Source organism: Lonchura striata, chromosome 1 (assembly GCF_050655825.1).
Source record: "Lonchura striata isolate lonStrDom1 chromosome 1, ASM5065582v1, whole genome shotgun sequence".
In the NCBI taxonomy this organism is placed as follows: domain Eukaryota; kingdom Metazoa; phylum Chordata; class Aves; order Passeriformes; family Estrildidae; genus Lonchura; species Lonchura striata.
This window is the reverse complement of record NC_140703.1, coordinates 9,932,633-9,956,821: the sequence shown is the minus strand read 5'-3', so window position 1 is coordinate 9,956,821 and position 24,189 is coordinate 9,932,633. Positions and strand designations below refer to the sequence as shown.

General features: G+C 42.9%; 1 protein-coding gene across 15 annotated transcripts in view; it reads right to left on the bottom strand.

Annotated features, from left to right (window-relative positions):
* Positions 1–14,905: 14,905 nt before the first annotated feature.
* Positions 14,906–24,189, bottom strand: part of NRIP1 (nuclear receptor interacting protein 1) — a 140,801-nt gene continuing 131,517 nt past the window's right edge. For all 15 annotated transcript variants that reach the window (XM_085593724.1, XM_085593668.1, XM_085594144.1 and 12 more), the window contains one exon: positions 14,906–23,726. In XM_085593724.1, the coding sequence (XP_085449850.1) occupies positions 19,882–23,370 (3,489 nt within the window). In that variant the 5' untranslated portion in view covers positions 23,371–23,726 and the 3' untranslated portion in view covers positions 14,906–19,881. The remainder of the gene's footprint in view (positions 23,727–24,189) is intronic.

Sequence of the window (24,189 nt, the reverse complement as noted above, 5' to 3'; positions counted from 1 at the left end):
TAGGGTGATTTCTTCTCAAATAAATTTACATACCAACCTGAGTCATTCACTGTGGAAGTTTGTACAAGCTTTCCCGTGCTATCAAGAGAGATTAAGGACTCTAGCCAGCTACTTGGTGTTACTTTATTCTGACTGGGGTGATTTTTCTGTCTTTTTTATTTATTATTATTATCATTAGTGTTTGTTTTTTTTTTAATGAACTCTCATATTATGTGTTGAAAACCTGCAGAGAAATGGCATGCCAGAACCAGAAGCTTCTGTGTTTTCAGGAGAGAGGAAATCCCAAAACAAAAACTGAGAAGTCATGTGCCAGCCCCAATAACTGGCCGATGCTGCTGCTCTTCCCCAGTAACAAATTAACATTAACTATTTTTATTACTAGCATTGGACCTGGGTGAGGAAGCAGGACTCCTGCTGCACATTTTCCTAAAGGTGACTGGTGCAGCTGTTTCAGATGGGATTGTCCCAGCCTGCTGCATTTCTGGGTGCCCTGCTGAGAGAGCCAGTACCACCCTGGAGCTAAGCTACACTGCCCAGGGGACACTCAACACTCGCTGCCTTTTCTTCTCCACACTCCAACAGTGAATCAGCCTTGTCAAAGCCTGTCAAAGGGCAGGTTTGTGGTAGCCCTGGCTGTGGGCAGGCTCTGCCCTTGAAGGAAGCAGCTGGTGGGCAGAGCAAACTGGGAGAAGTATTGTGGCCCCACACAAACCCCAAGATGGGCCATAACAGTATGACTCCAAGGCCAAAACCAAGCTTCATGCTTGGCTTGCTCTCACAGAGATGTATTCCTGCTGCTGTTCCTAGTAAGCTCACATGAGAAGTAGGGCATGTGTCAGCTGAAGCTTAACCCTTTTAAATTTTTTCCCCTGACTGAACACTTCTTAAAAAAGGATGATGATTTAGTCTCATTTTCAATGTTATTGCAGCATTGGAAGGTCTTGGATTAGGCTTTTGGATGTTCAGTCGACTTCTGGATCTGCTGCAAAGCAATGGCTTTAGGCAGTGCCTATGTTTTGAAAAATATGCAGATACTTTCTGTGAGTTGTTCAAACTGCAGTGCTGGGTCTAAACTCACTGACCTACTTTAACTTGGATTTTGAGTGGCTGAGTTTCAGACTTATCTTCATTTTATCTGGATGTCAAATATTTCTCAGTTTTCAGAATTATTGTGCCTGGGTCTGTCTGCAGTCAATCTCTTCTCTGGGTAGGTGGTTTCCTGTCCTAAATTTTCATTGCTAATTGTAGTCACTCCTAACGCACACAAAAAACACTGTTCCAGGCTACAATATCAGCAGTGCGTGCTCTCATCCCCAAGAGGCCTTCAGACATCTGGGGCATTGTGCAGTTAAGTACTTTCACATCTGAACATACTGAAACAAGCACATATAGAAAAATACTACTTGTGACGTGTTTGTTGCCTTAAAACCGAACAGCTGGCGGGCTACCAGAGCACCAAGTCCATTTGCAGGGATGGAAACCGAGTGTTTGAGGGAAGCCCAGCCACGAGGAGTCACACATGGAGAGAGATTAGCATCTTTGAAGGCTCCCCATTCACAGAGGCAGCTCAGACTGTGTCAGTTGGTGTCCTTTGTTGGGAAAGGTGGTCCCAGATCTCAGATCCTGGTGGGCAGATGTTGCTGTTCCTGCGTGGAGCTCCCGTTCGCTTCCCTGGAGCCGTCTGGCGGCGTCTCCGCTCGGCGGCACGCGCCAGCCGCTGCCACGAGTTTTCCTCGCGAGGGATTTCCACACTTCCCCGCGGTTATGCAGGCTTCAGCTTCGCCAGGGTGAAAAAAGAACAGCAGTTCCAGGAGTCCAGAAACCTCCGTCCCCTTGGCTGCGTGCCTTTCAGTCTCTGCCACGTGCTTGCTTTGAGGAGTGGCCAAGGCTCCCCCGCAGAGGGGGACACTGATGAAATGGCTATAATGCCATTTCTCCACATATGGCACACCTTGCTGAAAGGGCTGTGGAACCCTTAGATGGAAGCCAGCATCAGCTCATGCAGTGTCTCCTGTATCGTGCTAGCACCTTACTGCAAATTTCACCACGACAGCTCCAGCAGGCTCACATTTCCTTAGACTACCTTGACTCTGAGTAGCTCGTAGATGCGGCACAGTGTAGATGCCACACCACTCACAGTATTTTTACTTTGTCCTAGCAATACCTCAAGACACTGTGTTGGTGGTGATCCAGCTGGCTGCCAGATTTTATTGAGTCATTGGCGGAGGAGAGCTGCCATCAGCAGAAGCGCTCTCCTCACGCCCCATCTCCTCCCTGAGCATTGCCCAAGTGCCCCTGAGAGTCCTGGCTCTCAGAGCCCTCTCCTGGGACATGGCACAGTCCTTCTGTTCACCCAGGAGAGGAGGAAGTGCCCACACCCAGCACCTGTTTGGTTTTAGTGTGTGCATCATCCCTGACCGGGTCAGGGCAGCGGCGTGCCCCAGCCAGAGCAGCACATCCGTGCACTTGGCGCCAGGGTAAGAGGGTGCAAACGGCTTTGACATGATCCAGGCAGGCCCAAAATAATCTCAGCTCTTGGCAGAGCTGACACAATTTGTATGAGAAGACTTCAGGCTAGTCAGAACTCATCAGGAGACACAATAGATCTGCTTTTTAAAATTGCATTTGAAATGTTTGGGAAGTTCCTCTTCTTCAGCTTGGGGTTGTTCCCCCCACCCCCCTCTCCATTTTTGGATTTACAAAGGTATGGCAGTGGATAGTGCACATCTTGCATGCAAATTCTATATATTTTCCAGATGTTTGGAATATATATGGCTCTTAGATGCCACCATCAAATGCCCTGCCTGGGCCCCTCCTGTGTGCTCCTCCTGAACAAGGAGAATTGCCTCATCTGAGTGCACAACAGAAATTATTTTTCCTACTCCCATCATGGCACAGGACCACTACAGCCAGGGCCCTGACACACACTCCAATAGCCCTAGTTTTATGTATTTTTAAAAAAAACAACTTCGCAGAAGAAAATACTGTAAATTTAGCACCAGCAAGGACTCATCCTGTCCCACAACCTGATGGTCAACACAAATATGGTACAGCAACAGAGCCTGCTCCTCTGCTTCAAGCTACACCCATGTGCTTGCAGTAGGAGTTAATGAATTTATTTAAAATCCCACTCCTGGTAAAATCCTTGCTCCCTACAATGTACATGCCAGGTACAAACCAGGTACATGCCAGGTACACCATGCCAGGTACAAACCCTTGCTGCACAGAAGTCTTTTTTTTTTTTTTTTTTTTTTTTTTAATAGGAGCATAAACAGAACCTTCTTCAGAAAACCATAAAAGTTTGAAAATATCCATGTTATGAATGCTTGCACACTGCTCCTGCAGATACCTGGTTTCCCAAAAGGGCTCCATGAGGCACAGGACTGGACAGCTACAGGCTCTAGGGACAGATCATGGTGCTGTGCCTTCCACTGGATCATTGTCTTCTGTCCTGGAACTAATTGTTTGTCTACAAAAACAGATGATGGCCTGATTAAAACAAAGCATAAAAAGATATATTACTCCTTTGCAAAGCTTGCATGCTCTCTATGCATCCCAGTGTAGGTGCTCCTAACATGGCTTTAAAAAAGCTCTTCTCTCAAGTGGTAAATGATGCAGATCCACTGGGAACACACTGGATTTAGATATGCAGATTGAAAAGCCTTGTTTCAAGAGACCTCTGGCTCCCCTGGAACAGAGACACAGGTTCAGGCCCTGCCCTGGCAAAGCCACATGCAAGAAAACCAGGAGCTCATCACAAGAATGCCTGAGATCAAAATTTCATGGACTCCATAGCAGCAGCATGGCCGCTTGCTGGTCTTCTTTTAAGTAGATAAGGATCAATCACAACCAAGTTTATCAAATCATTTCTTGTCTACAGAGCCATAATTTACTTTGATAGAAAAACGTAAGCCCCAGAAGTGTTCACAAATTTAATGTTGTGTTCTTTTCTTTGTTTAAGCTGGGACAATAACAACTTGCATTAAAATGTTAGGAACAGTTCACAGTGACACTGTACCGTTATTAAAAAAAAAAAATACCAAACAACCCATCAAGAAAGCCACCATGGGAATTATAAAAGATGGGGCTGGCAGTGGAGATGAAATTCACAGGCACGGCTGAATTGGAAGTTGTCATGGTACCACTGCTACTCCGTGTGAATCACAGCACCATCAGCCCACCCTCTGAAAGCAGCAGTTTTGCCCGCATACAAAGCAAGCAAAACCTCAGAACAAACTGTTCTGTACCTCCCAGGAACTCAGTGTTCACTCTGATCTAGCTGTCTGGATCCAAAGTTGAAAAAGTGGTGAGATTTTGGAAAAATTAGTAATCTTCTGCAAGCTAGTCTGGACTCCACCTTGCCATGGAATTATGGAGTTGCAATTTTACAACCTGTGGATTAAGTCAGAAGCAGCAGAAACAAGTACCTTGTCAATGGACAAAATAAAAATGAGCAGAATCCCTCTCAGTAATCAATGCTTTTATTGCTATTAGCCCTTTTGTGCTCTGCTACACATTGTAGCATGGATAATTCATCATTACCTTGTTAAACTTATTTTGCAAATTTTTACTTGAATATGTGGTCTAAGGTTTGTTCCCTTTATTGCTATGCTCCTAATAATAGTGTGCAGCCAAGTGTAAAAGATCTTCTGTCTTCTCAATTAACAGACTATTAAGCTTTCCCCTAAGAGTAATAAACTCCTGAAAACTGGCAGGGGCAGCAGTCCACAGATACATCTTTTTCCCCAAACTGCAGGTTTCTCTTTCCAGATCTGTGTGGAATGTTCTTAACCAGATTTTGCTGAAGACATAAACAGAAGGTATATTCCCACTAACTACCACGCTAAACAGATGAAAGGTCATCTGGTATACAAGTAAATATTTCAAAAAATATTTCTTTCATTACGTATTTACTCATGGTACACGAATAATCTTTAGAGACTCTTTCTCAACAAGAGATATTTTTTCGAGTAGGGCCACAGCATCCCTGCAAGAGACAGCTGGAAAAAGCAACATGTAGTTGAATTCACTGACTTTGAAGCATCTGCACTGTTATGAAATAAATGTAGGAAGCTATCAATTCCAGAACCCTTGCTCTGAATTGAGGAGTTGGGAAATGCAGAAACTGAAGACAATGGCAAACTCTCCCTCTCTGAATATGCACTCTCAAGTGCATATTCAGATATCTGGGAAACAGCACGTAGTTTGTAACTATACCTATATTTGTAACTAAATGCACTGTTCTTCAGCCCTCAGTGTCCCCCCCACAAAGGTAAGCCAGGTGAGGCTGCAGAGGTGAGGTGTTACCACACTCATTAAGTTATGCCACAGGAGAGCCAAAGCTCACACCCAAAAGCAACAGGGCTGCTCTCTTTTCTCAGTGCAAAAGTTAAGGCTGGGCATTCACAGCTTAACAGTCCCAGGGTCAGAAAGATGCTCTTGCATATTTTTGAAAAAGAGAAAGAATTCCTCCCTGAAATTTATGATCTTAGAAGAAAGATTGTCTGCCTCTCCTCTCCCTAGTTTGCTTAGAGAGCAGCCAGGATCATCTGCTACCTGGAACTTGGTTTCCTGTGAGTGTGCAGCCCCAGTGAGTACACAGTAATAATATGAAAAAAAGAGAAGGTGGAAGGAGGTTCTTTTATGATTTATAGAGTGGGTAAAGTCTTCTACTTCATCAGACTCTGTTTAAAACCATGGCTGGTTTGAAACCTGCCCAAGAGCCATGCTATACTAGCCACAATTTGTTATTTTCTTATCCCTTGCAACCAGAAACCAAGAAGATTCCCTAAAATTCACAACTAGGAAGTCCCATTACATTCTTTTTCAGCTTGCTGTGATAAGATGGTACTGTCATAACTCACCTTTAACTAAGCAAAGCTTAGCCTTGGGTTCTGTGTGGGGACCACCCTCACACCAGGTATACTTCTGTCTAAGTTAAAAGCAACAAAATATAAACAAAGGGAGGCACCGGGCCACTCGGAGTCACTCCCTCCACATGGCTTTTCCTGCTTTTACCCCACTACTACTCATTTGTCAAATCCAGATGATACTTTTTTTTTTTTCTCTCAGCACTTTAATAAGCAACTTCTTTTTCATCCACCTTTGATCTTCCCCTTTCTTCCTTCACACTTATTGGGTTCATAGATCTTTCTTTTTTAAGGCACCGCTGGACAACCCCACAGCAATAGCAATACCTTCTGTTTTCTGATCACCTCAATAACATGGGCCATAGATAATCATTCTTGTTTTAAATTAAGAAACAACACACTCCTGAAATAAGGATAGCCAATGCCCAGGCAAGGAATGAATTAAATAAAACTTTCCCCTCCTCTACTCTTGTTTTATTTACAATTTTTCTACATTTCCTATGGTACTGAATGCTCTGGATTGACTCAGCTCTGAAAAACCATCTCAGTCCCATCTATAACCAGTGTTCCTTGACCAGCTCCAAATCAAGCTCAGTTGTCATTTTGTAGTTCCATACATCCCAATTATTTCCCCTTTCCTTCTTGTCTTCTCCTCTTGATATTCAAAAGCTCCTTCAATCCCCACCATAAAACCTTTCCTTCCAGTCCCACCTGCCTCACTTTGTTCCTCCTTCCCCCAGCTGCCTTTCCAAGTGGGAAGTCATCGTTCTCCAGCATCAAGGATAAAATTCACCCTACACAGAGGAGCTGGTGTCAGGTCCACTTAAGTTTCCAAAGAATTTCACCTCAGATGACTTTCCCCTCTCCTCCTCCAGACTCATTCCTTTCACAATGCTTTTCAACAATGACCTCAGCCAGATTCCTTCACTACTGCTAACTTGTACCAGCACTTAATGTACTTTATGTGCCCGCAGTGGTTTTTTCTGAGTTTGTAATAGGCTGCAAATTCCTTGAAGCATGTCTCATTATATTTTTTGTATAGCTCAACTCACTCTGCCTCTACTTAATAAATAATGGCTACTCTACAAGAATGCTCACTACACACCCCTCCTGCTTTAAATACCAGCCCTTGCATTGTCAGCTTTCTTAAATTTTTTTTTGTCTGCATGAGTCATTGTACCCATCTTCTGTGTGTGTACATACACATTCATGCTCATTGACATTTCTCTCCACAGAAAGAAATGCTAAAGTAACCCTCTGCACCAAAATTCCTTACTTTGCACATAAATCTAACCAGTTTGATTTAGCTGTAGTGTCAGGTTCAAAGATTTTCCACTTTTTTATTCTTTTATTTATTTTGTTCTACACTTATTTTTTATAAAAGTTCCCCTTTCCTCCCCCAAAAATACCTAATCAGAGAGTATAAAATCACTGTTTGTGTTCTCCAAGAAAAGCTATTTTAGACACGAGACCCCATGTTTAACTTGCCCTGCTGTTGCTGTAAGAAATATATAGCAGATGATAAACAAACAACATTCTAAAAATACACAGAAGTCTTGAATACTGGAACTAAGCCTAAGTGAAAGAGCTTTATCTTGAGGAGAACACAGCGAGGTGGAGCCTGGCTGAGAAAAACACTGGCTCCCACAAGCACAGTCACAATAAGGCACTTTCACTGCTGCAAGGTCTTATTTACTTGTCCAAGCCTATTAGGGGTTAGACCTGCTCCACAATTGCAAGCCTGGGGTCAGCTTTCACAGGTTTCAGGTACAAATTACAGCCAGTGTCCTGTTTCTGCTTTGGTTATTCACTGGCTTCAGAAAGCTTTCTTTCATTTTCCTCACTCACGCTGGCTTTTAAATTTGTTCATTTAATGCCCCTCAAGTGAGTTGCATTTCCAAAATGTTTCTCTTACAAGTACATTTTAACCTAGTTTTACTCAGAGGTCTCAGGTGAGATAACCCAAGCAGGGGCAGGCAGGGTTAGAGAATGTGATTTGAATAACCAATGCAGACTGGAAACTGCATCAGAGTTGTGGAGTTCACTGGCTACTCTGTGATCTTTCACTTGCCAAGATGTTCCTGACCACATCATAGCAGTGCCATCACTGCCAGGGATGCTGCCATTTGATAGGAACCCTCACATTCAGGTGCTCTAATTTCAAAGGACAACCCATGTTCTATGAATTTTTACACACCCAAACTTGAAATACTTCAAATTATATTCTCCTGTCTATATCACATATATGTGAAGCTGATAGTCCAGTAGCACTGAAGTTTCTCTAAAACAAGAACTCTTTTTTTTTTTCACCTATTTTGCAGAGAAATCCTGACATATAGTATAAGCCCCACCTGAAATTTCATCAAACTCCTGAGTCAACTGCAATGCAGATCTGGGGTTCCTCAGTAATAATTTGCAGACCCATCAGTATTCTCCTCTCTGTGAGGGTTGTGGTAGGAAATAGAACAAGTCACGACAGGTTACAGACAACCCCTGAAAGCAACACAGATCTGTTTCTCACGGATGCTGTGACAGAGCCACGCTTGCTCACGGCAGGAAAAACGCAGCAATTGCTGCAGAGATGAGATAGCATCTGGAACTTCTGCTGTGGAAAAAGAAAATACAGCAAACAGAATTCCTACTGTCACAGGTAGTCTCAATCGTTTTGGCTTTATAACCTGACTTTGTTTGCTCAGATGCTGAAGGAAGGTATCCTGGTACCACAGCACCTCTCCTGAGATCCTTTTCAGTGAACTCAACCCAGGCATCCTTCCCTCCAGACTGGAACCCACTGGGTATCCCCCAACCCCACTGAGCAGCAGCAGCCCCTGTGGTCAGCAGGGCTCCATTTTATTGCCCCTTTTATAGCAGCTCTTTTAATCCCTGTCAGGTCTCAGGAATTTGAATATCAGATAAAAAAGAGTTTCTTGTTAAGCACTCCTTTGACCAATAGAGTGCTGCAGCTGTGTCCTGGCCTTAAGGCATTTCAGAACAGAGATTTCTGTGCTTCAGAACTTGGTCTTCACTCCAGGGACTGAATTTTGCCCCACAAATGCTGTTCTCATCCATCTGACCCTTCCCCTCCTGGTTCCCACTCCAGAATAATACTCGGATTGAGCAGAGAAGGAGAGTGAACTCTGAGCATCCGGAGTGAAACTGCAAAAAGCAAGAAGCTGGGCCCTGCAATACAGATGTTTCCACAGTTGTCAAGAACCTGATCTCCTCTGCTGAGCTCTCTACTTCCCTGCAAGGCATAGCATTCCATGCCACAGGCAGCCACATCCCACATCAAAAGGGACAGCACCGTCTGGGCTCCTGTGGAATTGTGTTTCCTTCAGGCCAACTGGGCACAGGCTCAAAGGGTGACACTGGCACAGCTGCACCATTAATGTAGGCTAACAGGAACACAGAAGATGACTGGAAACCAGCTGCTACTCCTGCAGCCCATAATGTACTGCCAAAAATCTCAATATCCCCTTGATCTGAAGTGGGAGATAGAAAAACTGAACTAGGCAGACATTTATACAGTGCTCAGAATCACAGATGACCAACATTACCATTTCCTGCTGCAGGCACCCCAGGAGAGAGGCACAGCAGTTAGCCTGGGTCACAGGAGACTTCTGTTCCACGCAGGAGCTTCCTGGGACTGTCAGGAGACATTTTGCAGCAGCACTGTACAGAGTTACAGGCATAATTTGAAATCAAACAAGTGATGGCAAGCCATATTGTTCTAGTAGAAGCACAACAAAAATGGTAAAAAAAAAAAAGATATAAAGATGGCAGGAAGGCTGGAATAGTACCTTCCTGACTAAAGAAAACTAGGCTTTCAAGTGCTAGGCAGATGTTGGAAGACAATGAAAAAATCTGTTGAAACACTGAATACATAAAAAGTTGATTTTTTTCTTATTTTATCCCCAGACCTTTTAAGTTTTAAAGAGTGAGATGTATTCAATACGATAGCTGCTGTCAGTTCCTAGACAATTATTCCTTCCACTTCTAAATTAATAGCTGCAAATCTATGCCATGCAAAAATACAGGATGATTCTTTGGGCTGTGAACATTTTCAGCAGGGGATTTCAGTGCTTTTTCTTCTTTTATCAGGAGCTGCCACAGTTTCGTCTGTGCTGGAAGCAGCTGCCACCAGCTCTCTGAGTCAGATCTCATGCAAATGGCAAAATTTGGCCCCCTGAGAAACAACCACTGCCTGCACCACCATAGTGCCTTCCCTCTGGGAAACAGGTGATGGAATAGGATGGGAGCAGGCAACAGGCTGATAGCTAGCTAGACCATGCTGAGGAGGACACTTAAAAAAAAATCCCCTCTCATTTTCCCCTTCTGACCTTGAACCTGCAGTATTCATTCTGTGCCATTTTCAAAAGGAATTTTTTTTTTTTTTTTGGGGGGGAAAAAAGCTTTGTGTCATATACTTTGCTTCTTTCTGCCACAGTAAGCAGCATTCTAAAACAAAGGGAGTGCTGGGGGTAGCTGCTGTTAGATGTCATCACCTCTCTTCTCAGTGTGCAGGCACTATGCAATGCCTTGGGTGAATGCTTTCAGAGCAGAGACCAAGACACAGCATTCAGCACAGCCAATGCATAACGCAGTACCTTAGGCAAACACTTATTTCAAAGGAGTTGTCTAAAAATATATACTTCTTTTGTCTCCTCTGCCCTTCATGGGTGATGACTGGGCTCCTGTGTAGTTTAAAGATGAGATGAAAGGACTCAAAATAATAGGTAAGAGGAAGGGGGGAAATGGCATGAGAGTTAACAGTTCCTTACACAAGAGACAGACATCACTGTATGCAAGGATTACCTAAACTGTTCTTTTCCAATTTTAAACATATTTACATGCTGACCAACCAGCTCCTGCTACTTGTTCATAATGAAATGTAAAGCTCCTTTAGATTTTGGACTAGGAAGCAAGCAAACCTGCATCAGTAATAGCCCATGATTTCAGTGGTGGTACTGATCTCTGCACACTCAGCCAAAGGTGTGCTGGGCTCATGCCAAGCCCCGTGGGCAGCAGGGCAGGGAGGGGATTCTGCCCCTCTGCCCCGCTCTGCTGAGACCCCACCTGCAGGGCTGCATCAGCTCTGGGCTCCAGCACAGCAAGGACAGGGACCTGCTGCAGCCAGGCCAGAGGAGCACCGAGGGGAGCAGAGGGATGGAGCAGCTCTGCTGGGAGGAAGCTGGGGTTGTTAGTCCAGAGAAGGTTATGGGAAGACCTTAGAGCACCTTCCAGTGCCTAAAGGGGCTTCAAGAGAGCTGGAGAGGGACTTTTCACAAGGGCATGTGGACCTAGGGCAGAGGGAATGGCTTTAAGCTGAAGGAAGGTAGACGTAGATTTGAAATTTGGAAGAGACTTTTTGCTGTGAGGGTGCTGAGGTACTGGAAGAGGTTGCCCAGGGAAGTTGTGGCTGCCCCATTCTTGGCAGTGTTCAAGTCCAGGTTGGATGGTGCTGTGAACAACTGGCTGAGTGGAAGGTGTTCGTGCCCATGGCAGAGGGGTTGGAATGAAATTACCTTTAAGCTCCTTCCCAAGGCAAGCCATTCTATGAGTCCACAACCTATGACATGAAAAGCTACACAATATTTTTGCTTTCTGGATCAATCTAATTCTTGCTGCAAATGCTAATGAGGATTTTTTTACTGTGGCCATGTTAAATAGCAGAAAATGAAGTGGGATTAGAAAGTAAAGGGAATTTGGGAATAACATCTTGTAGCTTGCATTTTAAGATTCGCCTTCACTCTCTTCCTTCACTTTAAAGGTGATGTGGCACAAAAGCTAAGAGCCCAAGTCACTGGTCCCCTACCACACACACAGAAGACAGGCACAGCTACACTCCTGTGGGGACAGCACATATCACTTGAAGGGACACAGACTCCCTTGGCTGTCCCAAGGTGAATCACTGAGCCATGTGTGAGGCATGTGAGAGTCAATGAGGCTTCTTGAAAAAACCCAACACCAAACCAAAGGATTCTTTCAGAGTAAAATGTGAATTCAGGGGAAAAAAAAAAAAAAAGAAATGTGCAATTATATCAGCTACTGGAGGAACTTCCCTCTTCCACAGAAACTCTAGTAAAGCATTTCCCAAATCACAGCATACAAGAGACTGAGCACCAGGGCATCCAACTCCAAACCATCCTTGAATTTCATCACTTATTCTCACTCGGTACCTGTGATGAGATTTGGGGATTTGGGCATGGAATCCAGTCAGGCAGAACTTGAAAAGCAGTACATTTTGCTAGAGTTACAGAGGTGCAGATAGGCAGATATACAGAGGTAACAACAGACTCCATGTATCTGTTGCAGTGGCTACTCAGGATTCATCTGCAGAAGTAACTTTGAGCTCGGTACTGAAATTTTTGAAGGAACTGGAGCACACAAAAGGGTATGGACTCTCCAAGTCAGCAGCAGCTTCCGTAAAGACTGGGGCCAGAGAGCCCCCACTAACATAGAGACTAGCCCACTTTGCCTCCTATTTAGTGAGAAATTTTGACCACCTTCCCAGACTAGACTGGATGAAGAGAATCCAGATCATCTGTACTGTGGATGAGGACAGTTCTCTCTCCATCTCTCCCCAGTGATGCACACCACAATGCAATTAAAGCACACACTGACTTTAATTGTGGAAGCAGGCATCAGGTTTATCTAACTGGCATATTCACAAGTCAATTATGTTTGTTTTGCACTCAGCTAAGTTCTGAGCAATTTAACCAGAAAAGTAGTCTGGAAATAGTGACAAATCTCCTTATTCATTAAGACTGAGCATTCCTTAGAAAGCCAAATCAAAGTGGGCTGCTGTGAGCTTGGATCAGCATATGCTCCTTCATTAACAGCATTGATAGCTACCAGCAGAGAGGATTTTTATGCCCCCAGTTCGTGCCATGCTCCCTTTGAGTCACTCTGACAATCAAAAGGAAATAAAAATATTATCAGCAATTACTGCCTGCATATCCTAGCCTCTGCTCTAGGCTCATATCAAGTCCCTACAGACATTCCCATGGGTGTATTCCACAGCCCTAATGTGCCAAGCTGTGCCATACAGCAAAACATTGTCATTGTTTCAAACACACATTTTTCCTGGCAACTTTACAGTCACTGAAGAATAATTTGCTTTACTTTTCTTATTTAAAGACATGTCTGTACTACTGCAGGAAGTTTCTCTACTCTTGTAAAGGTTTCCACAATGCACATCCCTGCAAATGATCTATCAGAGTCCACACCAGTCCTTGACACTGCAGCTCATTTCACTCAGGAGCAGAGAAGACTGGGGTGCCAAGTCCCATGAATACAATTGCTGTCCCCTCTGTCCTCTGCCTCCCCCCCAGTTTGGAAATCTCTGAAGCAGAAATGAAAATTCCTTCATGCAGCAGCTGTTTCGTGGAAAAAACCCAACACCACATGCAATTTTCATTCTGTGAGGAACTAGATGGGGATCAAGAAGATTCCATGTGACCACAAGTCTGCCTGTGAAGAGTTCACTGGCAGTGTGAAGCACTCTTGAGTGAGTTATTGTGAATCACCAAGCAAATGCTGTTCACATTCACTGAGAGGGGAATGGTTCTTGGGATATCACAGCCCTTCCACATCCTCACCACCCCACAGGCTGTTCAGCACACCCTGCCCTCAGCTCCACTGCCCTTGCTTGTTCTGGTAGACACTATGCAAGTTTTACTTGGTGTAACAGCACAACTGAATAAATACAGTGAATTTACAAGAGCCTGAAACCCCCATCAAGTAATAACAGAGAAGTCAGAGATATTCAGGTGCTCCATGGAACTGTCCTAGGGCATCACCACTTAAGAAACAGAGGTAGAGCGTTGGCTTTGCCTGGTGGGCAGACTCAAATCTGAAAGAAACACAGCAGTGATGAAACCACGTATTTCAATAAATTATTTCCAAGCTGGGCTGCCATTAGAAGATCAGACTGGCTCCTTAGCAATACTGCTTTTTCAGGTGGCTGCATTGTGGCTCAGCCATTGATCCCTCACATCAAGCCTGCTTACAGAGAGAAGAGTCTGTGCAGAAGCTGGGTCAGGGTCCTCTCCCTCCGAGGCACAGCTGAGCATCACTGGTGGCATTACACCCAGACTGCAAGGGGATACGTCCAAAGGGAGACAGCATCCCCCTGCTGCTCCATTTTGGACATTGAACAATTAAAAAGCTCAGTCATACAGTTCAGGAAGCCCTAGCTGAGGTCTATGAACTCGGAATTACTGTTTTAAAATTACCTTTATGTATTGTATTTTCTGCTTTCCAGAATGCTTCTAAGGAACCTCAGGCAAACAATTTATTGCTGAGACCAGGAAGCACAGGATGATTCACAAAAATAGCTGTCAGTGTTACCCAAAACAGTCATGACCTATCCTATGTGATTGCTTGCAACTGTACAGCTTCAGAGACAGTCTGGACACCCTGGAATAAAAATTTTCTGGAGAAACAGCACTTGCACTAATGCTGCAATCCATCATTTGCAGTAATGTCATAAACTGACTTAACTCCAAAATATGATGGAAGTGCACTGTTAAACTTTTGTGTGGGCTTCATGGGCAAACTGTGTTCAGTTATTATTCTATTTATGTTCTCAAGCAAACATGTAGAAACTGAGAAATCTTCTTTGTGATATGAACCAAAGTAGATTTTAGTGGGAAAACAGATCCTTCTGCCCTGCACGAGGGACCTGAACAATGTTTTAATATTCAAAATTATTTTCACATGAGAATTCCCACTTAGAGGCTTCCAGTTTATGGTCACTGATTTCAAGTCAATAAGCAGAGGGTATTTAAATAAAACATAATACAGAGCTTTGTGAAGTAAAGCTGCTAATCTGATTTAGATTGCTTCATTTCCAGCTCCACAACACTCAGCTTCCAGTCAATAGCCTTGCTGAAGGCTGTGTGTGCCTAAGTTCCTTGAGGTACTTTTGCAGTCAGAATTTGCATCAACAGCACTGATGCAAAGAGCCCACTAACACTCCAGTAACACAAAGTACACATGAAATAAAGCAGATTTAAAAACCATCAAGACAATGCATTTTTCTCATTTATTCAAATCTTCTGCAGGAAGTAAACACTGAAAGATTTAAAAAAACTTCACACTGCAGTATGTACAGTTTTGTGACATCACATGAGGAAATTAATTTCTAATAAAAAAAATGAGACCAGTTAAATTACTGAAGACACATCACAATAAAACTGGTTGTGGTAAAATCCCGAATTCTTATGTATGGCAATGAAAATCAATACTCCTTTGTTTTACAGGGATGGAATAGTCCAGGTACAATATTTCAATTACGCAAAATGGAGTCCTGAACTTGCATGACTTATTATAGTTGTATGAGCACTTCATGTTTTAAAAGTAGGTTTGCATTTTTTTTTTCCAGACCCTTTTGAATTGAAGCACATTCTTTCACAAAGCTAAAATACCACAGCAGAAGTCATGTCCAGAAGTGGAATACTGTTGTGTTTTGAACTGACCTGACTTGTTAAGACTTTTTTTTTTTGCCAACGCACAGATGCACAGGGTCCCCCATGCACTTTTCATGCAGCAGTTAATCACAACTTTAAATAAAAGAATTTTTCTATACATTCTTCCAGACTTGCAACTGTATACATACATGCAAAAGTTTTTAAACCTATGTGATCATATTTACACTTATACATGGAATATACATAACAAAAAAGATTAAAAGGTTTTTTTCCTTTGCATTAGAACAATACAAAATATGTATTTTTCATTAAGGAAACCACTATTTACATCACCTTTTAAAAACCAATTTCAACATATTATAGGCGTAACAAGTCAACATATTTACATTATATATAAATATATATATAATATATACTTACCAGTTTACTCCTCTGTAAGATGTGGCAGAGAACAAACTGGTAATATCATGTCACTGACGTCAATGAGAGCTGTAATACTTTCACCAACATTTAACAGGGAAAATTTAAACCACTCATTTCTTTCTTTTAAAAACATTTGTAAATTAAAGATTTAAAAACATCACTAAGAGCAAATGGCTACGAAAAGTAAAAGTTATGGCTGAATTCCCTTTTTGATCTCATATAAACTTCTCAAACTGAGCTGCCCAGCTATGTGGTATCAGTAGAGAAGCCCTCCAGCTCTCCACTTTGGATTCTGTGATCAAGCGTCACCCACCACCTCCTCCTCAAGCTTTGGCAGAGGAGACACTAGAAACCTGGATATGAGTCCCAGAGACTTCCCTCTGGAAAGCAAAGGAGCATCTGCGTGGCAGTTCCGAGTCAATCCCCAAATCCAGCGGCTTTGGGCGCGCCACCAGGCACTGGTGACACCCCCTCGAGCAAGGCACCGGGGTCTCCACAACGCAACTGCTGCAGCCCAGCCCTTCCCAGCTGAGTGGGGCCAGAGTTAATTCAGGTTAAAGTTCAGGCTGCAATTGCACTCCTAGTGTGGCATAGAGACAATTCCCCACCTCACTTCCTCACGGGTCTGAGAGCTGCTGGCAGCTTCCCCCCAGCAGGCTCTGCTGGCTGGAACTGGGATGTGCTCTCCCCTCCCTCCCTGCTCCTTCGATGGTGGGATCACACACCAGCACCCACTGATCCTGCACTGCTCTGCCTGTACAGCTGCTGCTGCCAAGATCTGCCAAGACCCCATTTTGCTTCAAATCTAGTCTAAGGGCCTAGAGGAAACAGGAGTTGCTGAGAGTACCAAGGGCTACTCAAGAGATGCCCAATTAATCTACAGGGACTGGTGGAAATCAGGGATCTTAGAGCTGCTTGGGAAAACGTGGCCAGCTCTACCAGTCCCTCCTGGGACAACAAACCCAGCTCCCACATCCCTCTTTTCTGGTGGAAAAGTCCCCAAGGATAAAAACAGCAACTCCTTTTTACTCACCCATGCTACAAGACAAAAAATAATTTAAAGAGCCTTTGGTCCTAAGGTGTCAATGCTGTAAATGTGGAGGGGGCAGATTCAAAGAAGACCTCTCTTCCCTGGGAGGGGGTAACACCAGTGATACTGGAGAATTCCATAGAGGAGGGGGCAGCTGCCCACTTAGCAGCTGACTGAGCATTCCCTTGGCACGTCCTGCCCTCTCTCAAGGGCCTCAGCCTTGTTACCTGCTGTTTGAGAGTGCAATGTCTACAAGAGATAAGATTCTTCCATGAACACCACGTCCCAAACTTAAATTCTTGTATATTAGAGTTTACTGACGTCTGTGAGAATGGCAATACCCTTCTGTTAGCATCAACTAAAAAGAAAGCTAAATCCTTAACTGGTTAAACTGTTAACATTTTAACTTAACTGTTTTACAAAACTTTCAAAACTAAATGTTCAAAAGTATATATTATAACAATAGAATACCCTAGAATAAATACAAAGGTCAGCGCATTGCTCGATTCCAGTATTATTTTTTTTTAGGGTTAGAATCTCTTCCCCACTCCTCATCTCAACTTAGCTTTGGAGAAGTTTTTTCAGCCAGATAATTCCACATCCTCTCATGCTGTATTTTCCTGTGGAGCTCTTTAAGCAAATTATAACCCCGTATTTAGTCTGGGGACCATCTATTATTCTATACTGTATATATTTGCTACCTATATACACATTGTTTCAAGAAAAATAATCAATTAAGACTTTAAAAGACATTTAATGGATGGAACAAATACCATCTTTTTAATATTTCTGCTGGGTTGACTCATATAAAAAGAATTCAGTTCCACTGTCAATCCAAAATATACTTTATCTCATTAATGATTATTCTATGAGACATCTGAATTGTCATTGGGCTACTTATAAATGCAATATTAAAGACAAACAAAATTTTATTTTTATATTATACTTCAGACAATGACATTTAAAATGATATTAGATTTGTGTGAAGGTTTTAAAATATAAATCTTCTTTGTACAGCCCATTAATATATTATGCTTCACCAAAGTAACATAAAAATATATCTTTAAATTGCTCTGTTATTTCTCATAAAAACCAGGGGGAATGTTTTATACCAGATACTGCCAAATATTTGTGTTCCCTAAAGAAAGGTATCCCCCAGAGGGAGGCAAAATAGAATAGTGGTGCATTTTCCAGCGGTCAGACAGAAGAAATCCCTTTCAGTAGGAATTGCACTGGAAAGAGGAGGAACTGATCTTGGGCTGGGGACAGGGACAAGGGGGGGATGACAGCTTGCTCTGTCTCAGCAAGCCAGGAGTCTGGGATAAGGATCTCTGAAACCAAACCAGATGGAAAAGAGCGAAATGCCCCATCACTCATGTCTGCTATGCAGACATGGGATGGACACAAACAGCAGTTTTGTCATGTCTTTGGCTCGCGATGGAGAAAACAGACAAAATAAAACCAGAGTGAGGCTTTCATTATTTGTGCAAGACAATGGCTTAGCTGCTTGCTGATGGCAGAGAGGATTACCAGTGAAATCAAGAAGCCACAGAGAATTTTTTTTTTTTTTTAAGGGGAGTAAAAAGTCCAGCAAAACTTCTGCTTGCCAATATGTCATATAATTTAGAGGAACTGGATTTTGTCCTCTTCCTGCCCCCAGAGAAATAAGGGCTGCAAATGGAGTTAACACTGACAGTGCTAACGGGAAAGCAGAGCCACGCGACTCTTCCCCAGCCAGCAATTCTTTTAAGATGTCTCAGCTCTGACTGCAATTTTCAGTTCCTCCCATCTCAGGCTGATATTGCCAGATGTTACAAATCACAGCACAGGTGGGGATTGAGGAAAAGGGCAGGGAAGGATTTCTCAGATATATCCCACTATCCATTACAGAACATGACAAAACCACAGTTTTATCCTCAGTGCTACCTGGAAAATTATTCTAAAGCCAGATTTTCTGCAGTGAAAGGGCAGTGCATTAAACCATGTATCAGCTGTTCAGAGAGCAATAAATATTGGCAGATTATAGATTCTTTTCCCTGGTTGTAGGAAGAGGCCAACACATTTTTCATTAAAATCCTATTCCATCTTTGAGTGGAAGTCTGATGTGCTGCTTTAGTGCAGTTGCTATTCTTCCACAGGGAAGCAGGATGGTGCTGAACACATAATTCTGCTCATCCCCTTCACAAGCTTTCCAGCATTTTCCCCACTGAATAGATGTAACTAAGCCTTCTCAATCACACTACTCCAAGAGGCATTTTGGCTTTCCCCTTTTAGGCAGGAAAGTGACAGGAATGTGCCGACAAAAGGACTCATGCAGTACTTGCATGGCCTGTGAAAATCTGCCTTTTTTATAAAAACCTAGAAAAACCTCTTAATTCTAACTAGTAACTCATAACTATGGCTAAGAATTCTGAGGAAGGCATTTGTTGAGAGCAGGGCAAGGAAGAAAAATATATTTTACACCACTATTCTGGCAGGACCACAAACAAGATTTAAAAATAACAATATAAATTTTGGAAGCACTAAAAAATACATTTCAGTGCACTTCAATTATTAACACTGACGCAGGTTTTCCAATATGACGAGCTAATACCTTGGACGGACTGCCCCACTTCTTAAAAGTTATTCTTAAAATTTCACAAAACATATTAAAACATTCAAGAAAAAAAAAAGTACACTGTCTCTATGCTCAGGCTTCAAAAAAATAAGGATTATTTTACAGGGAGGGAGGAAACGCAGCATTACCACCACCTAGGCTGTACGCTTACACTTTATGTGATACCAAAAGCTTGCAGATCCAAATAAGACTCTGATCAAAGAGTAGTCATAACTTAATTGGATACATACAGAATGTCTTTTACAAATTACAACCCTTCTAGTTTCCTTGTGACAATCTACTGTAAAGCAAATTTTATCTACATGTATTTTAAATAACATCACCAGAAAAATAAAAAGTTTATCAAATGAAAACGCTTCAATTAGACCATGCTTTTTTTTAAAATCATGCTCAATTTATACAGTAGTGAAGTTCATACTCATTTTTCTTTTTTTCTTTTTTTTCTTTTTTTTTTTTTTAACAAAGATTCAAAACCGCTGATTGTAAACTCACTGAGGAGGCTGCAGTTTATTCTGGCTCTTTTTTGATTGTTCGCACTTTTTCCAGAAGTCCATGCACTTCTCCATTCACACCACCATGCTGATGGGAGGTGTTACTCCCCATATGGCTGTTGTAAGGGCTTCTTAAATTACTAAAAGGAGTTTTAAGCTCTGTGTCAGATGTCAACTCCTCTTTGATTGTAACACGAGTTGAACTCTCAGTAAATGAAGGTTCATTCCAAATTTCTTTGTCGTGTGCTTCTTGGCTGCTGACAGAGCTGCCACCTTTCTGTAACATGTAGTACAATATTGGATTGGTTTTGGTCAGTCTTGGAGAGTCTTTCTCATAATCATTCTTGTCCACGCCCGTGATCACCCATCTGATGGGGCCCTTCTCACTGGGCACGGAACACATGCTGAACTGGTCGGACTCCAGCCTGGACACTGTACTCCCCAGATGTTCAGGGAAGGGGGAGCTGGCCGGACTTTTTACTGCTACAGGATACTGAAATGTTCTGTGATCTACACAATTGTTCTGCTGCACGGGGCTTCCCACCAATGATCTTACTGAAGAAATGGTGAATTCAGGTTTATTGATTGTTGCACTGGTTTTGTTTCCTTTTTTCTTGCCCTCTGTTAGTATGTTATTCCTATGTTGTGACAGATCTCTCTCACAGTTTTCAGAGAGAAGCAGCTGTTTCAACACATTAAAGCCTTTACTATCTCTAGACCAACTCCTGTTTTCAGTTTCACTATTTGAACCATGACTTGCAGCATATTTAAATTCAGCATCACTTCTGCTGAATTTCAGTTCTTGCTGGTTAAGCAAAGGCCCATACAGTGCCTCGGTAGGAGAAGCGTGATTGTTTCCAGCATCAGACACATTACTTTTCATCTTTTTTAATGGGCTTTCCAAAGGCTCAGCATGAAGCTTCCTCTTCTTCGGTACTGTGCAAAGACTCTTGGATTCAAGGTGTGTCAGCTCGTTGTTTCTGTGACTCCTGTCCAGCTCATCTGCAGGGTAATTGTCTTGATTCTGTCTCAGCAACCTACTTAGCAGGCCATTTTTGGAAAAAGAGAAATCTTGAGGTGAAATAGGCTCAGATTTCACCTCCTCGGATGCTGGAGAAGCAGCTGTGTTTCTCTGCAGTGAATGAGCAAACCCTTGGAATTTGTTACCCTTGCATTCTCTTACTTGTTGTGCATTTGAATTATAAGGAACATTTGATTCGTCAGATGGTTCAGTTTTTATTTTCACCGTCAATATTTGCTCATTCAAAGCCTTGTCTGTCTGTTCTTGAGAACTTTCATCTCTTAAAAGCATCCTCTCTTTCTTTTCACTTTTACCTTTATTGGGAGTTCCCAGAAGCAGCTGAAGGACAGTGCGCCTTTCAAGGAGATTTTCTATTTCCGAACCTGGAAGTCCTTGTTCAGAGGGTGAGGGCTGACAACTGAATAGTTTGTTATTTTCTTCATGCATACTCAATTTATTCGTAAGCAGAGGGCTGTTCAATCTATCAATCAAGCCCACAGGTTTATCCATGTTCCCTGCCAGCAGCTGTTTGCTAGCTCTTTGTTCCTCACTCGACATGGAACTCTGCATGCCACACTGAGCCAGGTTCTGCAGCAGCTTGCTGGCGCTGAATGCCGAGGGGTTCTGGGGACTATCGGTCCTGCTCAGCTTAGCTCCTTGAATTTCTTTGCTTTTGGACAGGTCTATCAAATGTTTAGATGCAGAATTCATCAGTCTGTCTGTCTGGATGCTGCAGGCATAGGGTGGCGAGCTTCGCTTGACAGCCAGCGACTGGTGTGAGAGATTGATGGGAGAGTCTGCTTTTGTAGAAGCCAGCAAGGGGGGAGTGCTTAACGGAGTCATTCGGTTGGCACTGGGACTGTCGGTAACAGGAGTCCTTTTCCCAGTCTGTACAGTGAATTTTGCCACATCAGCTGTACTGTGTGGTCCCTGAGGATCGTTACTCTTGTCTACCTGCTCTTCACTCTTATGCCCAAGTAACAGCTGAAGCAGTGTTACTTTTTGGTGGGGATTCAGCTTAGAAGTTTTCGGAGTGTCTTTCTCTTCCTTGTTCTCTGGACAGGAAACTTTTGGATCCCAGTTACGAAGCAAGGACTGAGTCAGGTTATCCAGTGATGCAGGTGGACCTGCATCTGGTTTATCTGTCCTCTGTTTAAAGGATAGGTCTATAGGAAGACAGTTAGAATGGGAGCTTTCATCATCACTGCTGTCTTCTGTAAAACTGGGATTGTTGTCTGAATACTCATCAACAGTTGTTGGTGTGCTGCTGTCTTCAAAAATGCTGGCTCTCTCACTCTGCTCACGCCCTTTGACGTGCTTGGTGGTATTCTGGCTTTTCAGCAGATGCAAGAGCAAACTGTTGCTGGGAGAGGTTTTCAGGTTACTCCTTTCCACAGTGCTTTTGTATCCCACAGTTTTGGGAGGCGAGTGCACGATTCCCACCGAACTCTGAAACGGTGCCATATTGCCTTTGCTAGCAGCTGTTTTGGGGGATGATCCTGCTTGACCATTGAGATGGCTTGTCATTCCCTTGGCCAAACCAAACTGGCCCATGTCCTTCTGAGCACTCTCCTGTAGCCTGGCCATTGCTGCAAGTCTCTCGCTTGCAATCTGATTGGCATTTTGTGCTTTTAAAGCATGTTCCCTGGAGTACTGCTGCAAGTGGGCTTCACTGGAAAGGAGCAAAGCCAGCTGGCTGCACGCTACGCTGGGCTTGGGCGAAGCAGCAGGACTGGATCGTTTCTCTACCATGCTTGCAACAGCTTGTAATCTTGCAGCACACGACAGGGGCTCATTCATCACCTTAGGGCTGCTCTGCACTGCATGAGGAGATTCTATAAACCTCTCCTTGGGCAGGTTCTTAGTGATGTCAGGCAGGCTGCTGTCCAGCTTCTGATCTTTTGCTTTGCTCTTCTTCAGCAGAGTCTTCAGGTGGCTGGATGCAACACCGTAGCACCTTAAATCTTTCTCCACTTGTAAAGAATCATGGCTAAGAGAATACCCTTGCTCCTTAAGACTCTGTCTAATCTGCTGTGACAGAGCAACACTCTGCAGCCTAGAGCTGAATGACTGAAGCAAAGAGGCAAGTAATGTGCTATCCTGTTTGCCTTTAGGCACATTTTCAACCATGCCAGCCAACAAAGCTTCCTTTTTTCCATCTAAATCCACAATGGAATCAGACAACCGCCTTCTCTTTGCTGCATTCCAGTCTTCTGAAGACTGCAACAGTCTTGCTTTTTTGAGGTGCAGCATGCCAGATCCCCGATACGTACTTGTGTTAAGAACGGGACCATTACTCTGGCAGCTGGGAAATATATTTCCTGAAATCTTAAAGTTTTGATCCTCCCCACTATGCCCAGTGGACTTTTTGTCAACTGCAGTACCTGAGCCTCCTGCTGCTTGATGCATTAGTAATCCCTCTAGGTAAGTTAGAACAACAGAATCCTGGTGCATCTCAGAGCCAAGCTCTTCTCCATGAGTCATGTTCAATACAAGTTTCCAAAAAGGCTCTGTTTCTGTTCACTTCAAAGACTAGTTTTGCTCAATCAAGATGCAGAGTTAATAACAGGTAGATGTCTACAGTGCTTTCTTAGAGACTTTCAGAAACAAAAGAAAATTTATTATCCTAAGCAGGCTTCTCCCAGTGTACACTGTTTGATGAGCCAGGTTTCCAATCATAGCAATCAGCTGATACTAGGATATTTTGGACAATGTCGAGGAGGAACACTCAAAACATGGTTTCACAGAAAAGAAGTTCCATTAAATATTTGCTGCCTTCTTTCTTCAGGAGGCCAGCTTGCTTTTCTTCCTTTTCCATCTCCACCAAGCACATAAAATTCCTAAGTCAAAAACACAAGAGAAAGAAAATATTTAGGATTAAGATATAGAGACATTTTTCCTTAAAAAAAGCCTCCAAACTTAACCCCCCCACGCATTGTCTTAGGCAGAGATATATGATACATAAACACATGCATTCCAGAAGAAACTAAAAATCAAATAAAGGACAAAATACATGGCATCCAATTTAAAAAAAAACATTATGAAAACAATTCTGAGATGAAGTTTTACACAAAAATTAAGCTTATCACAAGCACAGCTACTACAAGCCTTCACTAAATTTCACTAGTCTGCAGCTAAATATAAGGAATAGCAAACCTGACAGGAAAATCTTATATCACTCTAAACAGTTTTTAAAAAATCCATTGAATTTTACTTCACAGTTACATAAGCTTTTCTTCTGTAAATGTAAATACACAGAACATGCAGCCTAACACTCTTAAATTGAACTAACAGGAAAATGCA